This window comes from Pelobates fuscus, chromosome 12 (genome assembly GCF_036172605.1).
Source record: "Pelobates fuscus isolate aPelFus1 chromosome 12, aPelFus1.pri, whole genome shotgun sequence".
Lineage (NCBI taxonomy): Eukaryota > Metazoa > Chordata > Amphibia > Anura > Pelobatidae > Pelobates > Pelobates fuscus.
The window spans coordinates 39568403-39590462 of NC_086328.1; the positions used below are offsets into that span (position 1 = coordinate 39568403).

General features: G+C 46.2%; 2 protein-coding genes across 2 annotated transcripts in view; both read right to left on the minus strand.

Moving 5' to 3' along the window:
• Positions 1-11864, minus strand: part of LOC134579260 (C-signal-like) — a 42943-nt gene extending 31079 nt beyond the window's left edge. Inside the window, exon 1 of the mRNA XM_063438481.1 lies at positions 11599-11864. Within this exon, the coding sequence (XP_063294551.1) occupies positions 11599-11745 (147 nt within the window). The 5' untranslated portion in view covers positions 11746-11864. The remainder of the gene's footprint in view (positions 1-11598) is intronic.
• Positions 1-22060, minus strand: part of LOC134578629 (inactive hydroxysteroid dehydrogenase-like protein 1) — a 1053979-nt gene that overhangs the window by 680605 nt on the left and 351314 nt on the right. The window lies entirely within an intron of this gene.

The following is a 22060-nucleotide window of genomic DNA, read 5'->3' on the forward strand; positions in this document are numbered from 1 at the left end:
TGTGTGTGTGAGACTGTCTGCCTGTGTGTGTGTGTGTGTGAGACTGTCTGCCTGTGTGTGTGTGTGTGTGTGAGACTGTCTGCCTGTGTGTGTGTGTGTGTGTGTGTGAGACTGTCTGCCTGTGTGTGTGTGTGTGTGTGAGACTGTCTGCCTGTGTGTGTGTGTGTGTGTGAGACTGTCTGCCTGTGTGTGTGTGTGTGTGTGAGACTGTCTGCCTGTGTGTGTGTGTGTGTGAGACTGTCTGCCTGTGTGTGTGTGTGTGTGACTGTCTGCCTGTGTGTGTGTGTGTGTGACTGTCTGCCTGTGTGTGTGTGTGTGTGACTGTCTGCCTGTGTGTGTGTGTGTGTGACTGTCTGCCTGTGTGTGTGTGTGTGTGACTGTCTGCCTGTGTGTGTGTGTGTGTGACTGTCTGCCTGTGTGTGTGTGTGTGTGTGACTGTCTGCCTGTGTGTGTGTGTGTGTGTGAGACTGTCTGCCTGTGTGTGTGTGTGTGTGTGAGACTGTCTGCCTGTGTGTGTGTGTGTGTGTGAGACTGTCTGCCTGTGTGTGTGTGTGTGTGTGAGACTGTCTGCCTGTGTGTGTGTGTGTGTGAGACTGTCTGCCTGTGTGTGTGTGTGTGTGACTGTCTGCCTGTGTGTGAGTGACTGTCTGCCTATGTGTGTGTGACTGTCTGCCTATGTGTGTGTGACTGTCTGCCTATGTGTGTGTGACTGTCTGCCTATGTGTGTGTGACTGTCTGCCTATGTGTGTGTGACTGTCTGCCTATGTGTGTGTGACTGTCTGCCTATGTGTGTGTGACTGTCTGCCTATGTGTGTGTGACTGTCTGCCTATGTGTGTGTGACTGTCTGCCTATGTGTGTGTGACTGTCTGCCTATGTGTGTGTGACTGTCTGCCTATGTGTGTGTGACTGTCTGCCTATGTGTGTGTGACTGTCTGCCTATGTGTGTGTGACTGTCTGCCTATGTGTGTGTGACTGTCTGCCTATGTGTGTGTGACTGTCTGCCTATGTGTGTGTGACTGTCTGCCTGTGTGTGTGTGTGTGTGACTGTCTGCCTGTGTGTGTGTGTGACTGTCTGCCTGTGTGTGTGTGTGACTGTCTGCCTGTGTGTGTGTGTGACTGTCTGTGTGTGTGTGTGACTGTCTGCCTGTGTGTGTGTGACTGTCTGCCTGTGTGTGTGTGTGACTGTCTGCCTGTGTGTGTGTGACTGTCTGCCTGTGTGTGTGTGTGTGTGTGAGACTGTCTGCCTGTGTGTGTGTGTGTGTGTGAGACTGTCTGCCTGTGTGTGTGTGTGTGTGTGAGACTGTCTGCCTGTGTGTGTGTGTGTGTGTGAGACTGTCTGCCTGTGTGTGTGTGTGTGAGACTGTCTGCCTGTGTGTGTGTGTGACTGTCTGCCTGTGTGTGAGTGACTGTCTGCCTATGTGTGTGTGACTGTCTGCCTATGTGTGTGTGACTGTCTGCCTATGTGTGTGTGACTGTCTGCCTATGTGTGTGTGACTGTCTGCCTGTGTGTGTGTGTGTGTGACTGTCTGCCTGTGTGTGTGTGTGACTGTCTGCCTGTGTGTGTGTGTGACTGTCTGTGTGTGTGTGTGACTGTCTGCCTGTGTGTGTGTGTGACTGTCTGCCTGTGTGTGTGTGTGACTGTCTGCCTGTGTGTGTGTGTGACTGTCTGCCTGTGTGTGTGTGTGACTGTCTGCCTGTGTGTGTGTGTGACTGTCTGCCTGTGTGTGTGTGTGACTGTCTGCCTGTGTGTGTGTGTGTGTGTGAGACTGTCTGCCTGTGTGTGTGTGTGTGACTGTCTGCCTGTGTGTGTGTGTGTGACTGTCTGCCTGTGTGTGTGTGTGACTGTCTGCCTGTGTGTGTGTGTGTGTGAGACTGTCTGCCTGTGTGTGTGTGTGTGAGACTGTCTGCCTGTGTGTGTGTGTGTGACTGTCTGCCTGTGTGTGTGTGTGTGACTGTCTGCCTGTGTGTGTGTGTGACTGTCTGCCTGTGTGTGTGTGTGACTGTCTGCCTGTGTGTGTGTGTGTGACTGTCTGCCTGTGTGTGTGTGTGTGTGACTGTCTGCCTGTGTGTGTGTGTGACTGTCTGCCTGTGTGTGTGTGTGACTGTCTGCCTGTGTGTGTGTGTGACTGTCTGCCTGTGTGTGTGTGTGACTGTCTGCCTGTGTGTGTGTGTGACTGTCTGCCTGTGTGTGTGTGTGACTGTCTGCCTGTGTGTGTGTGACTGTCTGCCTATGTGTGTGTGACTGTCTGCCTATGTGTGTGTGTGTGTGTGACTGTCTGCCTGTGTGTGTGTGACTGTCTGCCTGTGTGTGTGTGTGACTGTCTGCCTGTGTGTGTGTGTGACTGTCTGCCTGTGTGTGTGTGTGACTGTCTGCCTGTGTGTGTGTGACTGTCTGCCTGTGTGTGTGTGTGTGTGTGTGTGACTGTCTGCCTGTGTGTGTGTGTGACTGTCTGCCTGTGTGTGTGTGTGACTGTCTGCCTGTGTGTGTGTGAGACTGTCTGCCTATGTGTGTGTGTGTGAGACTGTCTGCCTATGTGTGTGTGTGTGAGACTGTCTGCCTATGTGTGTGTGTGTGAGACTGTCTGCCTATGTGTGTGTGTGTGAGACTGTCTGCCTATGTGTGTGTGTGTGAGACTGTCTGCCTATGTGTGTGTGTGTGAGACTGTCTGCCTATGTGTGTGTGTGTGAGACTGTCTGCCTATGTGTGTGTGTGTGAGACTGTCTGCCTATGTGTGTGTGTGTGAGACTGTCTGCCTATGTGTGTGTGTGTGAGACTGTCTGCCTGTGTGTGTGTGAGACTGTCTGCCTGTGTGTGTGTGTGTGACTGTCTGCCTGTGTGTGTGTGAGACTGTCTGCCTGTGTGTGTGTGTGTGAGACTGTCTGCCTGTGTGTGTGTGTGTGAGACTGTCTGCCTGTGTGTGTGTGTGTGAGACTGTCTGCCTGTGTGTGTGTGTGAGACTGTCTGCCTGTGTGTGTGTGACTGTCTGCCTGTGTGTGTGTGTGACTGTCTGCCTGTGTGTGTGTGACTGTCTGCCTGTGTGTGTGTGTGTGTGTGACTGTCTGCCTGTGTGTGTGTGTGACTGTCTGCCTGTGTGTGTGTGTGACTGTCTGCCTGTGTGTGTGTGTGACTGTCTGCCTGTGTGTGTGTGTGACTGTCTGCCTGTGTGTGTGTGAGACTGTCTGCCTATGTGTGTGTGTGTGTGACTGTCTGCCTGTGTGTGTGTGAGACTGTCTGCCTATGTGTGTGTGTGTGAGACTGTCTGCCTATGTGTGTGTGTGTGAGACTGTCTGCCTATGTGTGTGTGTGTGAGACTGTCTGCCTATGTGTGTGTGTGTGAGACTGTCTGCCTGTGTGTGTGTGAGACTGTCTGCCTGTGTGTGTGAGACTGTCTGCCTGTGTGTGTGTGAGACTGTCTGCCTGTGTGTGTGTGAGACTGTCTGCCTGTGTGTGTGTGAGACTGTCTGCCTGTGTGTGTGTGTGTGACTGTCTGCCTGTGTGTGTGTGAGACTGTCTGCCTGTGTGTGTGTGTGTGAGACTGTCTGCCTGTGTGTGTGTGTGTGAGACTGTCTGCCTGTGTGTGTGTGTGAGACTGTCTGCCTGTGTGTGTGTGTGAGACTGTCTGCCTGTGTGTGTGTGTGACTGTCTGCCTGTGTGTGTGTGACTGTCTGCCTGTGTGTGTGTGTGACTGTCTGCCTATGTGTGTGTGTGACTGTCTGCCTATGTGTGTGTGTGACTGTCTGCCTATGTGTGTGTGTGACTGTCTGCCTATGTGTGTGTGACTGTCTGCCTATGTGTGTGTGACTGTCTGCCTATGTGTGTGTGACTGTCTGCCTGTGTGTGTGTGACTGTCTGCCTATGTGTGTGTGACTGTCTGCCTGTGTGTGTGTGACTGTCTGCCTGTGTGTGTGTGTGTGTGACTGTCTGCCTGTGTGTGTGTGACTGTCTGCCTGTGTGTGTGTGACTGTCTGCCTGTGTGTGTGTGACTGTCTGCCTGTGTGTGTGTGTGTGTGACTGTCTGCCTGTGTGTGTGTGTGTGTGAGTGACTGTCTGTGTGTGTGTGTGACTGTCTGCCTGTGTGTGTGTGTGACTGTCTGCCTGTGTGTGTGTGACTGTCTGCCTGTGTGTGTGTGTGTGTGTGTGAGACTGTCTGCCTGTGTGTGTGTGTGTGAGACTGTCTGCCTGTGTGTGTGTGTGTGTGTGAGACTGTCTGCCTGTGTGTGTGTGTGACTGTCTGCCTGTGTGTGTGTGTGTGACTGTCTGCCTGTGTGTGTGTGTGACTGTCTGCCTGTGTGTGTGTGTGTGTGTGTGAGACTGTCTGCCTGTGTGTGTGTGTGTGAGACTGTCTGCCTGTGTGTGTGTGTGTGTGAGACTGTCTGCCTGTGTGTGTGTGTGACTGACTGCCTGTGTGTGTGTGTGTGACTGTCTGCCTGTGTGTGTGTGTGTGACTGTCTGCCTGTGTGTGTGTGTGTGACTGTCTGCCTGTGTGTGTGTGTGTGACTGTCTGCCTGTGTGTGTGTGTGTGACTGTCTGCCTGTGTGTGTGTGTGACTGTCTGCCTGTGTGTGTGTGTGTGACTGTCTGCCTGTGTGTGTGTGTGTGACTGTCTGCCTGTGTGTGTGTGTGACTGTCTGCCTGTGTGTGTGTGTGACTGTCTGCCTGTGTGTGTGTGTGTGACTGTCTGCCTGTGTGTGTGTGTGTGACTGTCTGCCTGTGTGTGTGTGTGACTGTCTGCCTGTGTGTGTGTGTGTGACTGTCTGCCTGTGTGTGTGTGACTGTCTGCCTATGTGTGTGTGACTGTCTGCCTATGTGTGTGTGTGTGTGACTGTCTGCCTGTGTGTGTGTGACTGTCTGCCTGTGTGTGTGTGTGACTGTCTGCCTGTGTGTGTGTGTGACTGTCTGCCTGTGTGTGTGTGTGACTGTCTGCCTGTGTGTGTGTGTGACTGTCTGCCTGTGTGTGTGTGTGACTGTCTGCCTGTGTGTGTGTGTGAGACTGTCTGCCTGTGTGTGTGTGTGTGTGAGACTGTCTGCCTATGTGTGTGTGTGTGAGACTGTCTGCCTATGTGTGTGTGTGTGAGACTGTCTGCCTATGTGTGTGTGTGTGAGACTGTCTGCCTGTGTGTGTGTGTGTGACTGTCTGCCTGTGTGTGTGTGTGACTGTCTGCCTGTGTGTGTGTGTGACTGTCTGCCTGTGTGTGTGTGTGACTGTCTGCCTGTGTGTGTGTGTGACTGTCTGCCTGTGTGTGTGTGACTGTCTGCCTATGTGTGTGTGACTGTCTGCCTATGTGTGTGTGACTGTCTGCCTATGTGTGTGTGTGTGTGACTGTCTGCCTGTGTGTGTGTGACTGTCTGCCTGTGTGTGTGTGTGTGTGACTGTCTGTGTGTGTGTGTGACTGTGCCTGTGTGTGTGTGTGTGTGAGTGTGTGTGTGTGTGACTGCCTGCCTGTGTGTGTGTGTGTGTGTGTGTGTGTGACTGCCTGCCTGTGTGTGTGTGTGTGTGTGACTGCCTGCCTGTGTGTGTGTGTGTGTGTGACTGCCTGCCTGTGTGTGTGTGTGACTGCCTGCCTGTGTGTGTGTGTGACTGCCTGCCTGTGTGTGTGTGTGTGTGACTGCCTGCGTGTGTGGGTGTGTGACTGCCTGCGTGTGTGTGTGTGTGTATGTGACTGCCTGCGTGTGACGGCCTGCCTGCGTGTGACGGCCTGCCTGCGTGTGACGGCCTGCCTGCGTGTGACGGTCTGCCTGTCTCTGCATGTGTGGATGTTTGCCTCGATGTCAGTGACTTTCTGCCTTTGTGTCTGTGCATCTGCTACTGAGTGAGCGAGCGAGCTTCTGTGTGTGTGTCCGTGCGCATCTGCTAGTGAGGGAGCCTCTGTGTGTGTGCGCCTGCTAGTGAGTTTGTGTGTGTCAGTGAGCTTGTCTGTAGTGAATATGTGTGTTAGTGAGCTCTTTTGTAGGGAGCATGTGTGTGTGTCAATGGGCTTGTCTGTAGGAAGAGTGTGTGCGCATCAGTGAGCTTGTCTGTAGTAAGCTTGTGTTTGTATCAGTTTGTCTGTACTAAATTTGTGTGTGTGCCAGTAACCTTGTCGGTGTGTGTCATTGAGATTGTCTGTCAATGAGCCTATTTGTGTGCATCAGTAAGATTGTCTGTGTCTGAGTATACTTTACTGTATAACTTAAATTACCCTGGAAGAACTAATATTTTGAATTAGAAGAAGAAATGTATCAATAATATATATGCTGTTGTACCTTGCACTCAGGCTTCAAAGTTGTGTGACCGGGTGCATCACCAGGGCTCGAGTATCCCGGCAATTGAAACAGTTGGCTGCACTGTCAGATTTTCTTAAAACGTAACTTTTTTTATTGAAATATTTAAGAGAAGATCAACGTTTCAGTCCTTTTTGTGGACTTTCATCATGATCCTGATGAAAGTCCACAAGAGGGACTGAAACGTTGATCTTCTCTTAAATATTTCAATAAAAGTTACGTTTTAAGGAAATCCGAGGAGTGCAGCCAACTATTTTAAATATATATATATATATATATATATATATATATATATATATATATATATATATATATATACACACACACACATATATACATACACACACACACACCCTACATAGCACAATGACTTATGGGGCTGGCACAGATTTTTTTACAGGGCTGCTTCGTATCCCCAGTCCGGCCCTGCATGAAGGGCAAAGCTTTTATGAAGATTCCCAGACACGCAACCACGGTTGCACCAACCCGACGACGGCACATTTCCAAGTCTTTTTCGCACAAGCAGGGACCAGTACTCGGACGCCAATAGGGGAGCACGGTTTCCTTACCTTTAGCAACTAACTCTTTAGCTGCCTTTACGGTATCCATCTTAGGTATTGGTAGTTATTCACGAGTCATGTTTAGCGTCTGGCCCTTTCAGTTGGGTTTCCTTGACTGGCTTCTCCGGCCTGCTATTCACCTTCTCTCCGAGGTACTTATTTACCCTTATCTACATTATTTGTTGTTTCTTTGTTTTTGTGCCTTACATTTTCCCTACCGCTCGGGTCGTCGAGAGGACTGACGACCTCCTCCGACCTCCCGAGCTCTCGTGGAGAACGTCTCCAACTTTCCTCAAACTGCCAACGGTCATCCTGGATCCTGCACGCGCGGGATCCCGGCAGTCCGTTGGTAGGTTCCATCATTGCTTCCGGAGGTTGCATTCCTTCACCATCCCTTTCTGTTATTAAGATGGAATAGTATACAACCTCGGGTCATGTCCATCTACCATCGGTCTGGTTTATTACCAGTTGATTCCACCTCTCAGGTGAGTGATTCGGAGAGAGGTCTCGTGGTCAGAGAGGGACCCCCCTCAGAATCTCAGTACTATGCGGATGTTATTAAAATGGTATCTCCGCAGTTGGTCACCCTGAGCCTGATATGGACTCTAGTTTGGATTACAAGAGGGTACGGCCCTCAAATCGCTTCGACCCGAGACTGAGATTTGTATTTACAAGAGTAGAGAGCGAACCCCTCTCTTATACTGAACCGGACACTGATTCATTATAGAGGGCGCAACCCTCCCTCAACCCGATACTGAGATGGATATAGAGGACATGCTTTGAGTGTGACATTCTCATAGAAGTGGAGGCTGGGTGAAAGTCTGATTGAGGAGGGAAGGGAGTTCCACAGAAGAGGTGCAGCCCTGGAGAAGTCTTGAAGGCGAGCATCAAAGGTGGGGATCCGGGCAGAGGATAAGCGTAGGTCTTGGGCTGAGCGCAGGGGTCTTGACGGGACATACTTGTGTATGAGGGAGGATAGGTATGTTGGAGCAGCATTACTGATCCATCTACTGACACTTCTCACAGTTGGAAGCTTCATTTAGGATTGCTCTTATATCTCACAGAATAGGTACCAGCGAAACAAACAGCGTTGGATTGTTGGCTGAGCATTAAACCAGCAAATACGAAGCCTCCTGTCAGGTTATAAAATTGTAGATTATGCTAGCTTTAGTGTACCTATAATCTTAATTTTATTAATGACAGGAGGAAAGTATTTCCCACCCGTTCTTATCCCTCCCTTGTTTAATTTTATAGTTTGGGTTCATCAGGTACGTATGCAACTCTGCTTGTTGACTGCTACCTGTTGCTTGTTCTTATGTCTGTTTTTCATAAGTAGGGTTGGGATCTATGCAGGTTACGGTAATTTTGGTTGCTACATTGGGTACCTACATGCAGTTCATTGTACATGCAAGTACATTTCATTGGATATCCTGTTCGATTCTGTTTTTCTCTCATTATAGTTTACAGTCCATCAACACTAGCTGGTGTGGCAGTTCTTCTCGGATGGTGGACATTGCATCTAGGACTTTGTTTCTGCCCCATTACTTTTTCTGCCTTTTGTTCAGTTTTGTCGCAGCTTGAAAGAGGAAATGATGCATGGGGAGGGGAGTTTTATAGTAACTAACTTCTTTCTGATTGGTTGTTTTCTGTGTTGCTGTGGAGTTCTAGTAAAGAGAGACTAAAGCAAATACTCGCCTCCTGTCATTAATAAAATTAAGATTATAGGTACACTAAAGCTAGCATAATCTACAATTGTGCACAGATCCTTGCAACATGGGGCCGTGCATTATCATGCTGAAACATGAGGTGATGATCGTGGAAGAAGGGCACAACAATGGGCCTAAGGATGACGTCATGTTATCTCTTTGCATTCAATACCATTAATAAAATGCACCTGTGTTCGTTGTCCATAACATACACCTGCCCATACCATAATGCCACCGCGGGCCACTCGATCCACAACATTGACATCAGCAAACCGCTCACCCAAACGACGCCATACACGCTGTCTGTCCGTGAACAGCATTTGCCCACTCAAGTCGGTTACGACGACGAACTGCAGTCAGGTCGAAACCCCAATGAGGACGACAAGCATGTAGATGAGCTTCCCTGAGACGGTTTCTGACAGTTTGTGCAGCAATTCTTTGGTTATGCAAACAGATTGTTGCAGCAGTTGTCCGGATGGCTGGTCTCAGACAATCTTGGAGGTGAAGATGCTGGATGTGGAGGTCCTGGGCTGGTGTGGTTACACATGGTCTGCGGTTGTGAGGCAGGTTGGATGTACTGCCAAATTCTCTGAAACACCTTTGGAGACTGCTTATGGTAGAGAAATGAACATTCAATTCATGGGCAACATCGCTGGTGGACATTCCTGCAGTCAACACGCCAATTGCACTCTCCCTCGAAACTTGCGACATCTGTGGCATTGTGCTGTGTCATAAAACTGCACATTTTAGAGTGGCCTTTTATTGCGGCCAGCCTAAGGCACACCTGGGCAATAATCAGCATCTTGATATGCCACACCTGTGAGGTGGATGGATTATCTCAGCAAAGGAGAAGTGCTCACTAATACAGATTTAGACAGATTTGTGAATATTTGAGAGAAATTGGCCTTTTGTGTACATTGAAAAAGTGTTAGATCTTTCAGTTCAGCTCATGAAAAATGGGGGCAAAAACAAAAAGTTGTGTTGTGTTTATAGTTTTGTTCAGTGTATATGTACATACACCTACTTATACCAGTTTCCCCTTTATCTTCGATCTTTGCAGAATGTAAGAATGATAGATTTTTGTCATTCTAAACATGCAGAATTCCACTACAAGCAAATTCTTCAACCTTGTGACAATCTTGAAGTAATATTACCTCATAAGAAGCACTAACACTACTCTGCCAACCAGGAGTCTGAATCAGAGACTGCTACATATTGAGATGGGGTTTGTAAATTAACAGGAGGTGGGAAGCCAGGTACTAGTCCCCCCCACCCTTCACCAGTGTGCATCGTGGGGGGGCATAATCGTACTGGGCCATTTTCCCTCGTTCATGCCTCCCTGTCCCATGGGCTACAGGTTTCCCATTTTCCTGCCTTACCTGTGGGAAGTGATGTATACACAGTGATTTGGGGGAAACATTCTAAAAGTGGATTAGTCACCGTAGCAACCAGTTAGATGTTTCTGCTGATTTCCTTAGAATTACTCTTTTACACAAACCCACAAAGAGTCCATTTACTAACTGGAACATTATCCCCTCCCTGAGAAAGAAATATGGTGAAAGTGTATTTTAGCGTATTTTATTATTTACCATTTAGTTCACGTGTATAATAGGTTTTCTTGTTTGCATTGCTATTATGGTGCACCCATACAAATATAGCATGAACTACTTATAGATCGTCCTGCTATGCTGAAAAACCACCTTTTTTATTATCTCTTAGCTTATTTGTACTATTCCTGCCACTGCAATGTGTTTGTAGCAAGTACAAAGCTGAGATTGTGGTTTGAAGATCTGATCTAAGCTTCATTGTATGCCATAAAAGATATCAAGCCTTAAGTTAAAACCGCAATAAAATATATGAAAAAACAAACTCTTAAAAAGGAGCACTATAGTGCCAGGAAAACAAACTCGTTTTCCTGGCACTATAGGGTCATTAGGTCCCACCCCACCCTCAGGGCCCCCTCCCGCTGGGCTGAATGGGTTAAATCCCCTTCAGTCACTTACCTTTCTACAGCGCCCGGCTCCCTCTGTGCTGGGGAACTCTCCACCCCCTGCCGACGTCAGATCCTAATGCGCATGCACGGCAAGAGCCGCGCGCATTCAAAACAGCCCATATGAAAGCATTACTCAATGCTTTCCTATGGACGTCCAGATTCTTCTCACTGTGATTTTCACAGTGAGAAGCGCCTCTAGCGGTTGTTAAAACTAGAGGGACCTAGCACCCAGATCACTTCATTGAGCTGAAGTGGTCTGGGTGCCTATAGTGGTCCTTTAACCAGGCTAGGACTTTAGGCTATGTGAAGTTTTGAGCAAGGCACAATGTTGATTTTTATTTTAAATAGTCAAACAATCAGGTGTTCCTTATAGTACATTCTATCAAAGGATTTACATCAGGTAGCCAAAAAAATTATTGGAATACATTTTGCATAATCAGTTTTTATTTCACCATAATTTGAACGTTTTTGCAAATAATAAAATAGGGAATTGTTCTACTTGAACAAGTTTATGCACAAAACAGCAAATTGTAGCGAACTGCAATGAATTGGCTACAATAGCCAAGCTATGACTACATCCGAAGCCTAGTCATCACTTTTTTGCAATATTGCTTTTAAAATAACTGAAGTTTTCTGTTGAAAACTGAACATTCTGAAAGGAATTCTCTGAGCAACACGACTTTTCTCATTGAAGTGGTTATGGTGCCTAGAGTCGACACTTACTGTTGAGTCTTAGAGCCTTTTTGAACAGTTTAAGTTTGAATGAGGGTCCCCAGGCGCCACAACGCTGCTCGTTATGTCGCTCAGGTTAACGCTGCAGGTGAACCCTCTCATTTTATCGCTTTACGGATTGGTATTTCCAATACCAACTCGCCTCCAAATTAGAAATCCCCCCATTATGTGTTAAACCAACTGAAAGCAGGTCTACAATGAACTGTGAGATGGTGCCAAAGGACTCCAGACACCATAATCACTTCAATGATATTATGTTGTTATGGTGCACACTGTTCCTTTAAGATCAAGATCACAGCATTATTAACTTTCGGAACATTGGAGAATAACTAAAAGCACACTTACCTCACTCTTTGCACCCTCTGGGTCACGACATGTAGCAAAGATTTTTTGTGGAGGATTATTGCTGTTCAGAAACTGCTGCACAAATTCAAATCCAATCCCCCTGTTTGATCCAGTCACTAAGACTGTGTTGATTTTAAACCCAGACATGTCTTCTCGGCCTATATTCTGGATGCCTGTTTTCCTTGTTCTTTCAACGAGATGCAATCCTTTTCTGTCTCTCTGATTGTTCTAAGGCAAGCCTTTCTATCTCCAGGAAGTAGCAGCTGAAGCATGTGATACACTAACCTATTCTCTCTCTCAAGTCCAAAGTTTAACTATTTCCTGTAAAAATCCTTACTGACTTGTATGCAATAGAAACATATGAAGCAAACATTATAGAATATCCTATATACCTCCAGTCTAACCCACTCACCATCAGGTCCTTTTTTTAAAAAAATATTATTTTAATATAACTAGCATTTAAATATAGGATTAAGCAATTTTGTGTACAGATTGTTGTCCAAAGATGAAATAATTTAAAAATTATGATTTTTTTCTCTTTTTATTTCTCCGATCATCGAAAGAATATTGGAAGATTAAAATGTTCATGGATGAAATGGTATCTTTCTATTTCAGGGTCTAATATATTGTCATGAAAGCTAAAATAAAATTTTTAACATATGTGACAAAATAATAAAATAATAATAATGATCAAATAGCCAGTATATGATTTTTTTTTGTAAGAAATCTGATGACATTTTAAGAAATATTACAAATGCTAGTAGATTTAAAACAACATATGTACATATTAAACAAATTACTCACAGGTTTTTCAATTAACCCCTTAAGGACTGAGCCAAATGTACTGTGGTGGAATCTCGGTAAAAATAAATTTAGTAGGCCGAGATTACCACGTGGCATGTGTACGTGCATATGCTGACGTATCGATCAGTTGGTTGCACGAGGCAAGATACGATCAGTAGTGTACGGAGCATGTGCAAGAATACAGGATGTAGTATTCCCCCTCCTCCATTGTGCTGGACAAGCCATGCGGTTAAGCAGGAAGTTAATTCTTATTTGTATTGATTGGTCAAGAGAATGTGCGGGTGGAGCTTAATATGGGAGGAGTTATGTGCCTATATAAGGAGCCTGCACTATTGTCCGGGGCTCAGAACTTGTGGTATTTTGGTGACGCTAGTCCCTCTGAGTCCCGATCGGTGATCCAATAAAGAATCTCTTCCTTCCTGAAGAAACCTGTGTCCATCTCTCTGTGCTTCACTTCCGTCAGTTTCTCCGGTATCATTTGGTGCATTGGTCGGGAAACTCATCGTTCAACGGTAGCTGAGAGGCAGAGGCGTGAGACGGTCTATCTTTGCCCACGTTCTCTACGGCTGCACCCCTGAACTTCTGCGTGGACCTCCCTTCGTCTCGGCGCCACTGGTCTGTTGTCCAGGAGATCATCGGCCTCTACGTGAGAAGTGCTGGGGTGTCCCCGTCGATGAGTGTGAACTCAGGTTCAGGAACGAGGAGGTAAGACAACTGCTGTTTTAGACGGCAGAACCCACTAGGGGTATACCGATTGTGCGGTAGGCCCAAAGGGGTTTAAATCTGTGTATCTGCCCCCTCTATCGGAGGGAAGGAGCGAAGGCGCACCGCTCGATCGAACGCTCTTTAGTCAGACCGTTTGATTTTGTTAGTCAGGCGGGGCTCTGGTGTAAATAGCCCTAGCCGGACACCGGTGTCTTGTCTAGACTAGCGTTCTAGGGTGTATATTTTGTTCGCTAGGTCGGAGGGACCGGGAGACTAAGCGGCGTCTGTGTAAATTCGGTTCGCTAGCTCTCATCCTATCTGGGCTAAGTGGGAAGGCGTGTAAATTTGGAACCCACTAGACTTTTGATAGTTATCGACTAAGAGGCGTCTGTGTAAATTCGGTCCTCTAGCTCGCTATATGTGGTGCTTGGGCAGTGTGGCTAACCAAAACGTATGTAGATTGTTTTTAGGTAGTCCATTCAAGGTACTGGCCAATAGTTTAGTTGGGAATTGTAAATGTGTTAACGATTGTTTAGTAAAGTGTATATCTTGTTAGATAGCGCGAGCTCAGCCGTCTAGCGAGAGTGTTAATAGTGTGTTGCTGTATTATAGTGCACGGTACCATAACCCTGTATATTTACTGACACTGTATATAAGTACTAATCATTGTCGTCCATTGCATGTTTAACACCATAACCACTAATAATTGTATTGTGACCTTAACTTGTGCTTTGACCTATGCTAACCGTACTGTAACCGCTATTTGTAAAAGACGATGTTACTGGGGTGTGTTATAGACGGGTAATTCGTATATAGAGAATTATAGCGTGGGTGACTGTATAGTTACGCCAAAGGGCATAATATTGATTATCTAGTGACTGGTGTAACAGCTGTGTGTGTACGGGAATTCCCTGAGTGTTTATTGTGTTATTGTGTACGTTTCACTTGGTAACTGTACCACGTGGTGCTGTTGCCAGAGGAAACGGGTGTGACTGTTGAATAAGTACGCGTGTATAGTAATCGTTGTCGACGACGTTCCATTGTTAAGTATGGGTGCGTCGCAGTCAACGATTCCGGATCCCTTAGGTTGTATGGTGAAGAATTTTAAAAAGGGATTCAAAACTTGTGATTTTGGGGTTAAAATGTCTCCTGTACGTTTGGTCACTTTGTGTACTAGGGAGTGGCCTACTTTGGTTGCGGCATGGCCGCCACGTGGCAGTTTGGATCCAACTCTGGTACAGCGCGTACACGTGGCTGTATCAGGTAGGCCTGAACTTTACGGCCAGTTTCCTTATATTGATTGTTGGAGACAGGCCGTAAATGACTCGCCAAAATGGCTCCAGATATGCCACGAGGAGCAATGTCGCCTCATGGTAGCTAGGACTTGTTCGTCCACTAGGACTGGTGTTAGGCCCATTTTGGACACGCCCCCTGAGTCCGAGATCCCTTTGCCGCCCCCTTACTTTCCGTTAAGAGGAAGTGACGCAAATGCAGGAAGTCCTGCAACCCTCCCCTCATTACCCTCATCCACTTCCGCTTCCTCCTCCAGTACAGGATCCACCCCCCCTCGTACTAAATCTCCCCTTCCGGAATCAGAACCAACCCCCATTAAAAACGAATATCCTGATTTGGCGCCACTTCAGACTTCCGGTCAAGCTTCATCTAGCTCGGCTCGAAGTGTTTTATTTACAACTTTTTCCCAAAACCAAGCTCCCACATCCCCATACCCTATTTCTCCCCGACTGGAACCTATGACTGACGCCCCTCCACGTAGCCCCATACAGACCCGACAGTTGACCGGTGCCCAACAATTAAAACACTATCAGATGCCTCTTCGTCTGAATCCTGGGTCAGCCTATATCGATGCCGCAGGCCAAATGGCACATGCTGACCCAGTCTTTGTATATGTCCCATTCACGACAACCGATCTCTTAAATTGGAAGACCCACAATTCCTCGTATACTGAGAAACCACAAGCTATGACTGATCTGTTCACCTCAATAGTACAGACACATAACCCGACATGGGCTGATTGCCAGCAGTTATTAATGACTTTATTCAACAATGAGGAAAGGACAAGAATTAATCAAGCGGCCATTAAAGCACTAGAGGATAAAGCCCGTACTTTAAACCAAGCCAATCCATCAGCATGGGCCGCAACACATTATCCCAACACCGATCCCGATTGGAATGTAAATGGTGCTGATATGGTTCAACTCAGAGCCTATAGAGACGCTATAATTGCTGGCATGAAAGCCGGAGGAAAGAAAGCCATTAACATGTCGAAGACAGTTGAGGTGATTCAGAAAAGTGATGAAGCGCCCAGTGTCTTTTATGACCGATTATTGGAGGCATACCGCTTGTATACCCCCTTTAATCCGGAGGACGCAGACAATTCCCGAATGGTGAACTCCGCCTTTGTCAGCCAAGCTTATGGAGATATTAAGCGCAAGCTACAAAAGTTAGAAGGGTTTGCAGGTATGTCCATCACCCAACTAATGGAGGTAGCGAATAAGGTATACATGAATAGGGAAACAGAAAGTAAGAAAGAGGAAGAGCGCAAGATGCGTAGAAAGGCAGACATGCTAGCGGTAGCGATCGCAGGCGTAGATAGACGGGGCCCAGATAGAGGCGATAGTAGATGGAATGAGGAACCTCTAAGTAGAAATCAGTGCGCATACTGTAGGGAAGAAGGGCATTGGAGAAATGAGTGTCCTCGAAGAGAACAGTGTGAGAAAGACAGACCTAGGATAGGTTATGGAAACTTTAGAGGCAGAGCGAGAGGTAGAGGAGGCCCCGGAGGGAGTAATGGTAATAGAGGGAGCAATGGGAACAGAGGAAGTGTTAGGGAAGATAGATATATCCCAGCAGCGCAAAGGTCCCGCGATAGAGAAGGCAGGGACTTTGTAGGATTGGCTGACACGGTCATGGAGGACTATTGATACCGACCGGGCTCCATCCCCCTTGGTCGAGCGGAGCCTATGGTCGATGTATCAATAGGGGGAAAAAGGAGTGCGTTCATGATCGACACTGGTGCTGAACATTCAGTGGTGACTAATCTAGTTGCTCCTCCATCTGGAAGGACTATTACTGTAATAGGAGCAACTGGAAGAAGTGCTGAAAAAACGGTTCTTAAAAGTCGACTCTGTACATTGGGAGGCCACGTAGTAAAACATCAATTCCTTTATATGCCTGAATGTCCAGTCCAATTGCTGGGACGTGATATGCTATCAAAATTACAAGCGCAGATTACGTTCCTACCAAATGGAACAACATCCTTAAAGTTTAATGGACCTTCAGGTATCATGACATTATCCGTACCAAAGGAAGAAGAGTGGCGACTTTATACATCGTTGACTAGCCAAAACCCTAGGAGTGATGAGACATTATTCAACATACCAGGAGTTTGGGCAGAGAACAACCCACCAGGACTGGCCCGCAATATTCCACCTATAAAAATTGAACTAAAACTTGGGGTTTATCCAGTGAGCCTAAGACAATACCACATCCCGCAGAAGGCTAAGAAGAACATCCAATCCTATCTGGATAAGTTCATACGGTATGGTATCCTAAAATTCTGTACTTCCCCCTGGAACACCCCATTGCTGCCTGTTCAAAAGCCCGGTACAGATGAGTATCGACCTGTGCAGGACTTGAGAGCAGTCAATGATGCGGTTGTTAGTATACATCCAGTTGTACCCAATCCATATAACCTGCTTGCTTTAATTCCGGGCGGGGCTACTTACTTTACAGTCTTAGACCTCAAAGATGCCTTCTTTTGCCTCCGAATTGCCGCAGAAAGTCAATGTATTTTCGCTTTCCAATGGGAGAACGCTGTAACGGGCTCAAAACGCCAAATGACTTGGACAAGACTGCCTCAAGGGTTTAAAAATTCACCTACCCTATTTGGTTCAGCCCTAAGTCAAGATCTACTGGATTTCGAGTCCATCCCAGGAGAGTGTGTATTGTTACAATATGTAGATGACTTGTTGATAGCAGCAGTTACAAAAGAAATCTGTCAGCGAGCAACGCACGATCTACTACACATTCTCTGGAAGGCAGGATACAAGGTGTCTAGAAAGAAGGCTCAGTTGTGTTTGCCAACTGTCAAATATCTGGGATTCCATATCTCTGAAGGTCAAAGAATTATGGGGCCAGAGAGAAAAGAAGCTGTGTGCCAAATACGGATACCCAAGAATAGAAGACAAGTGCGAGAATTCTTGGGGGCAGCAGGCTTCTGTAGGATATGGATTCCCAGCTACGCGATACTGGCAAAACCTCTGTACGCAGCTATCAAAGGTACAGAGCACGACCCCTTCTTATGGACCCAAGAACAGCAAACGGCATTTGAAGATGTGAAGAAGGCTTTGATGAGTGCCCCAGCATTAGGTCTACCTGATCACACACGACCATTCTACTTATATGTACACGAGCAAAGAAGAATGGCTGTGGGAGTATTGACACAGTACTTGGGATCATGGCAAAGACCTGTTGCCTACATGTCTAAGCAATTGGATGCAGTGGCCAGCGGACTTCCACCTTGTCTAAGAGCCGTAGCTGCAGCTGCCCTGCTAGTAGCTGAAGCCGACAAACTCACTCTGGGTCAAGAACTTTATGTACGAGTCCCACATGCAGTACAGACGTTGTTGGATTACAAAGGAAATCATTGGTTTAGTAACAGCCGTATGACCAAGTATCAAGCAATGTTGTGTGAAAACCCAAGAGTGCATTTAGAGACTGTAAACACCTTAAATCCAGCTACCCTTTTGCCACAACCTACTGAAAGTCAACATGATTGTTTGGAAGTAATGGATGAAGTATTCTCAAGTAGACCAGATCTTCGTGATTTTCCCATCCAGAACCCCGATGTTCAATATTATACCGACGGCAGTAGTTATGTGAAAGAAGGGATCCGCTATGCAGGATATGCAGTGACAACAATAGACAAGGTGATAGAAGCTCGGCCACTGGCGAAAGGAACATCAGCACAAAAGGCAGAATTGATAGCACTGACACGAGCGTTACAATTGGCTGAAGGTTTAAGAGTGAACATCTACACGGACTCCAAATATGCGTTTTTAACCACTCATGCCCACGGAGCTTTGTATAAAGAAAGAGGACTACTGAATTCAGAAGGAAAAGAAATCAAGTATGCAGCTGAAATCCTACAACTATTGGAAGCAGTGTGGGAGCCGAAAGAAGTCGGTATCATACATTGTCGAGCGCATCTGAGAGGAGATGGTGATGTAACCAAAGGAAATCGGATGGCAGATAGTGCAGCTAAGCGTGCTGCTGAATCAGGAAGACAGGAGTATGTGGGGCATATAGCTGCTCTTATACCAATGGACTCCAGTTTATACAGCTCAAGAAGAGGAGTGGTTAAAGACTGAACCAGGAAAGTATTTGGAGAACAAGTGGTATCAGCTAGAAGATGGAAGAATAGTCATACCAGCATCACTAGCGGTAGAAATTGTCCAAAATTATCACAACGGGACACATTCTGGGAGAGACAGTACTGAAGAATCTCTCAGAAAACATTTCTACATACCAAGATTGTCCAACTTGACTCAGGCCATTGTACGAAGATGTGTAACGTGTGCTAAAAATAATGCAAGACAAGGACCAGTAAAGCCACCAGGAGTCCAGTTTATGGGGGGACTCCCCATGTCCGATTTACAAATTGACTTTACAGTGATGCCTAAATCGGGTGGACATCGTTACCTGCTGGTAATTGTGTGCACCTATTCAGGCTGGGTAGAAGCATGTCCTACTTGTACAGAGAAAGCAGGAGAAGTTGTGAGATTCCTGCTACGAGAAATAATACCCCGATATGGACTACCCTGTTCTATAGGATCGGACAATGGTCCAGCTTTTGTTCATCAGTGCCTACAACAACTGACTCATATGCTTGGTATAAAGTGGAGGCTTCATACAGCATATAGACCCCAGAGTTCTGGTAAGGTAGAGAGAATGAATAGAACTATTAAGAATCAGTTGGCTAAAATGTGTCAGGAAACCCAACTTAAGTGGAACGTTCTCTTACCCATAGCTCTATTGCGAATCCGCAGTACCCCTACCAGAAGGATGGGCCTCTCTCCTTTTGAAATCATGTATGGGCGACCACCTCCCGTACTTGGTAACTTAAGGGGGGACTTGAGTCAGTTGGGAGAAGGAATTACCCGGCAGCAGGTTGTAGAGTTGGGTAAGACTATGGAGGAGGTACAGAAATGGGTACAAGATAGATTACCTGTGAATATTTATCCCCCTGTTCATAGTTATCATCCAGGAGATCAAGTGTGGATTAAAGAGTGGAATAATGTACCGTTAGGGCCCAAGTGGAGAGGTCCTTATGTTGTTCTTTTGTCTACCCCTACAGCGATAAAAGTAGCCGAAGTGACTCCGTGGATACATCACTCCAGGGTTAAACCAGCAGCAGTCGATTCTTGGCAAGTTACAGCAGATCCAGAGAATCCCTGCAAGATCCGGTTAAAACGCACTACTCAGTCGGAGTAACGAGGAACTATTGTGGATTACAAATTTTATTGTTACAGGGATTTGGTGAAGTGAGTGTTTTTAGACGGCCATAATAAAGCCTGTCCGCTTACCGACATATAGTGTATAAGCCAGGGAAAGTCTCGAAGGGACTCCTGTGAAGACGAGCAGAACTCCATTCCCTGCAGCCCTTACATCCTGGAAGCTGAGGTGCCTTCGCACGGACGAAGACTGAGGATGACGGCGAAAGATGTGTTGATGATAGTGTTTATTTATGTGTATTTTTATATTCAGGAAGGTAGAGGTACCGACACTCCTAGCTGTGAGGTATGCATTAAGACTACAAGAACAGGTAACCATATTTCCCAAACCCTAATTTGGCATTCACAATACGAGTGTAAAGGAGATGTATCGAGATGTAGATACCTAAATATAGATTATAGTGTGTGCCATTTAGGAGTAGGAGAACCTAAGTGCTTTAGTCCGGAGTATCAACCCCGTACAATTTGGTTGACTCTCAGGAATGGAGATCCTCAGGGGACCCTAATTAATAAGACGGTGTTAGAATCCGTACATTCTTCGGGTGTTCTGCTATTTGATGCGTGTAAAGCGATATCGAGTGGTAGAAAGCCGTGGAATGTATGTGGGGATCTTAGATGGGAGAGGACGTATGGGTCTAATGATAAATATATTTGTCCCAGTAGTAAAAATAAATATGTTAGTCCTAGATGCCCGAATAAAGACTATAACTTTTGCCCATATTGGTCTTGTGTGGGGTGGGCGACTTGGGGACAGACAGTAGACAAAGACATGATAGTGACTAAGTTGCCTACCAGCCCATATTGTAAGTCTATGGAATGTAATCCCATCCATATACTTATAAATAACCCCGATAAGTTCTTAGACAAATATGGCAATTTATTTGGGTTTCAGATATACGGGACGGGTTTAGATCCTGGGACATTATTGTTTATAGGGATAGAGACTGATACGGTATCCTCCCAAACTCATCAAGTATACCATTCCTTTTATGAAGAGATGAGTATAGATAATAAGATCCCCCATAATGCTAAAAACCTGTTCATTGACTTAGCTGAAAGTATTGCCGGTAGTCTTAATGTTACCAACTGCTATGTGTGTGGAGGTACTAACATTGGAGACCAATGGCCTTGGGAAGCAAAGGAGGTAATGTCCGGTTCTGAGGCAGTTGACCAATTAATATCTACACAAGCCGATTATCATATGAGTGTTAGAGGTAAATCTGAGTGGAGATTAAAGACCTCCATCATAGGTTATGTTTGTATAGCAAGGAAAGGAATAATGTATAATACTTCTGTAGGAGAATTAACTTGTCTAGGGCAAAAAGCTTATGATGATGATACAAAGAATACAACTTGGTGGTCGGCTTCAAATGTCTCAGAACCACCTAACCCGTTTGCTAGATACGCCAATTTAAAGGATGTGTGGTTTGATTTATCCATCACATCTACCTGGAGAGCCCCAGCAAATTTGTACTGGATCTGTGGTAAGAAAGCCTATTCGGAGTTGCCACAGGACTGGGAAGGGGCATGTGTGTTGGGTATGCTCAAACCATCCTTCTTCTTGTTACCGATTGAAACAGGTGAGACTTTAGGTGTTAAAGTGTATGATGTGAATCATAGGAAGAAAAGGGGACCCATAGAGATAGGCGCCTGGGAAGATGATGAATGGCCTCCCCAGCGTATCATAGATTATTATGGGCCAGCCACGTGGGCAGAGGATGGTACCTTTGGTTATAGAACCCCTATTTATATGCTCAACCGTATTATAAGATTACAGGCGGTGGTTGAGATTATTACTAACGAAACATCACAAGCGCTCAATCTTCTAGCGAAGCATAACACCAGGATGAGGACGGCAGTCTACCAAAATAGATTAGCCTTGGATTACCTTTTGGCAGTAGAGGGAGGTGTATGTGGGAAGTTTAACCTGAGCAATTGCTGTCTTCAAATAGATGACGAAGGGCAAGCAATAGCTGAGCTTACTAGCCATATGGTTAAACTAGCGCATGTGCCTACTCAGGTATGGAAAGGGTATAATCCAAGTAGTTGGTTTGGTAGCTGGTATGAGTGGTTTGGAGGGCTTAAGGCAGTGGTAGGTGGAGTCCTACTGATTTTAATGTTGTGTCTACTCCTGCCGTGTCTTATACCCTTAGTAGTTAGGTCTGTGCAAAGCCTGATAGAAAATATAGCAGAGAGGAAGGCTGCTGCACAGATAATGGCGATTTATAAATATAAGGCTCTAGATCAGGGAGAACCAATGCAGGAAGATGAGTGTTGAAGATTCACATCATAAGATAAGTCTGGTCTGGTTCAAGGTAACTTGCGGTGTATGCAAACTAAGGTTAAGTGATGCCTCAAGTAATTGTAAAATATCAAGAGACATCAAAGGGGGGAATGTGGTGGAATCTCGGTAAAAATAA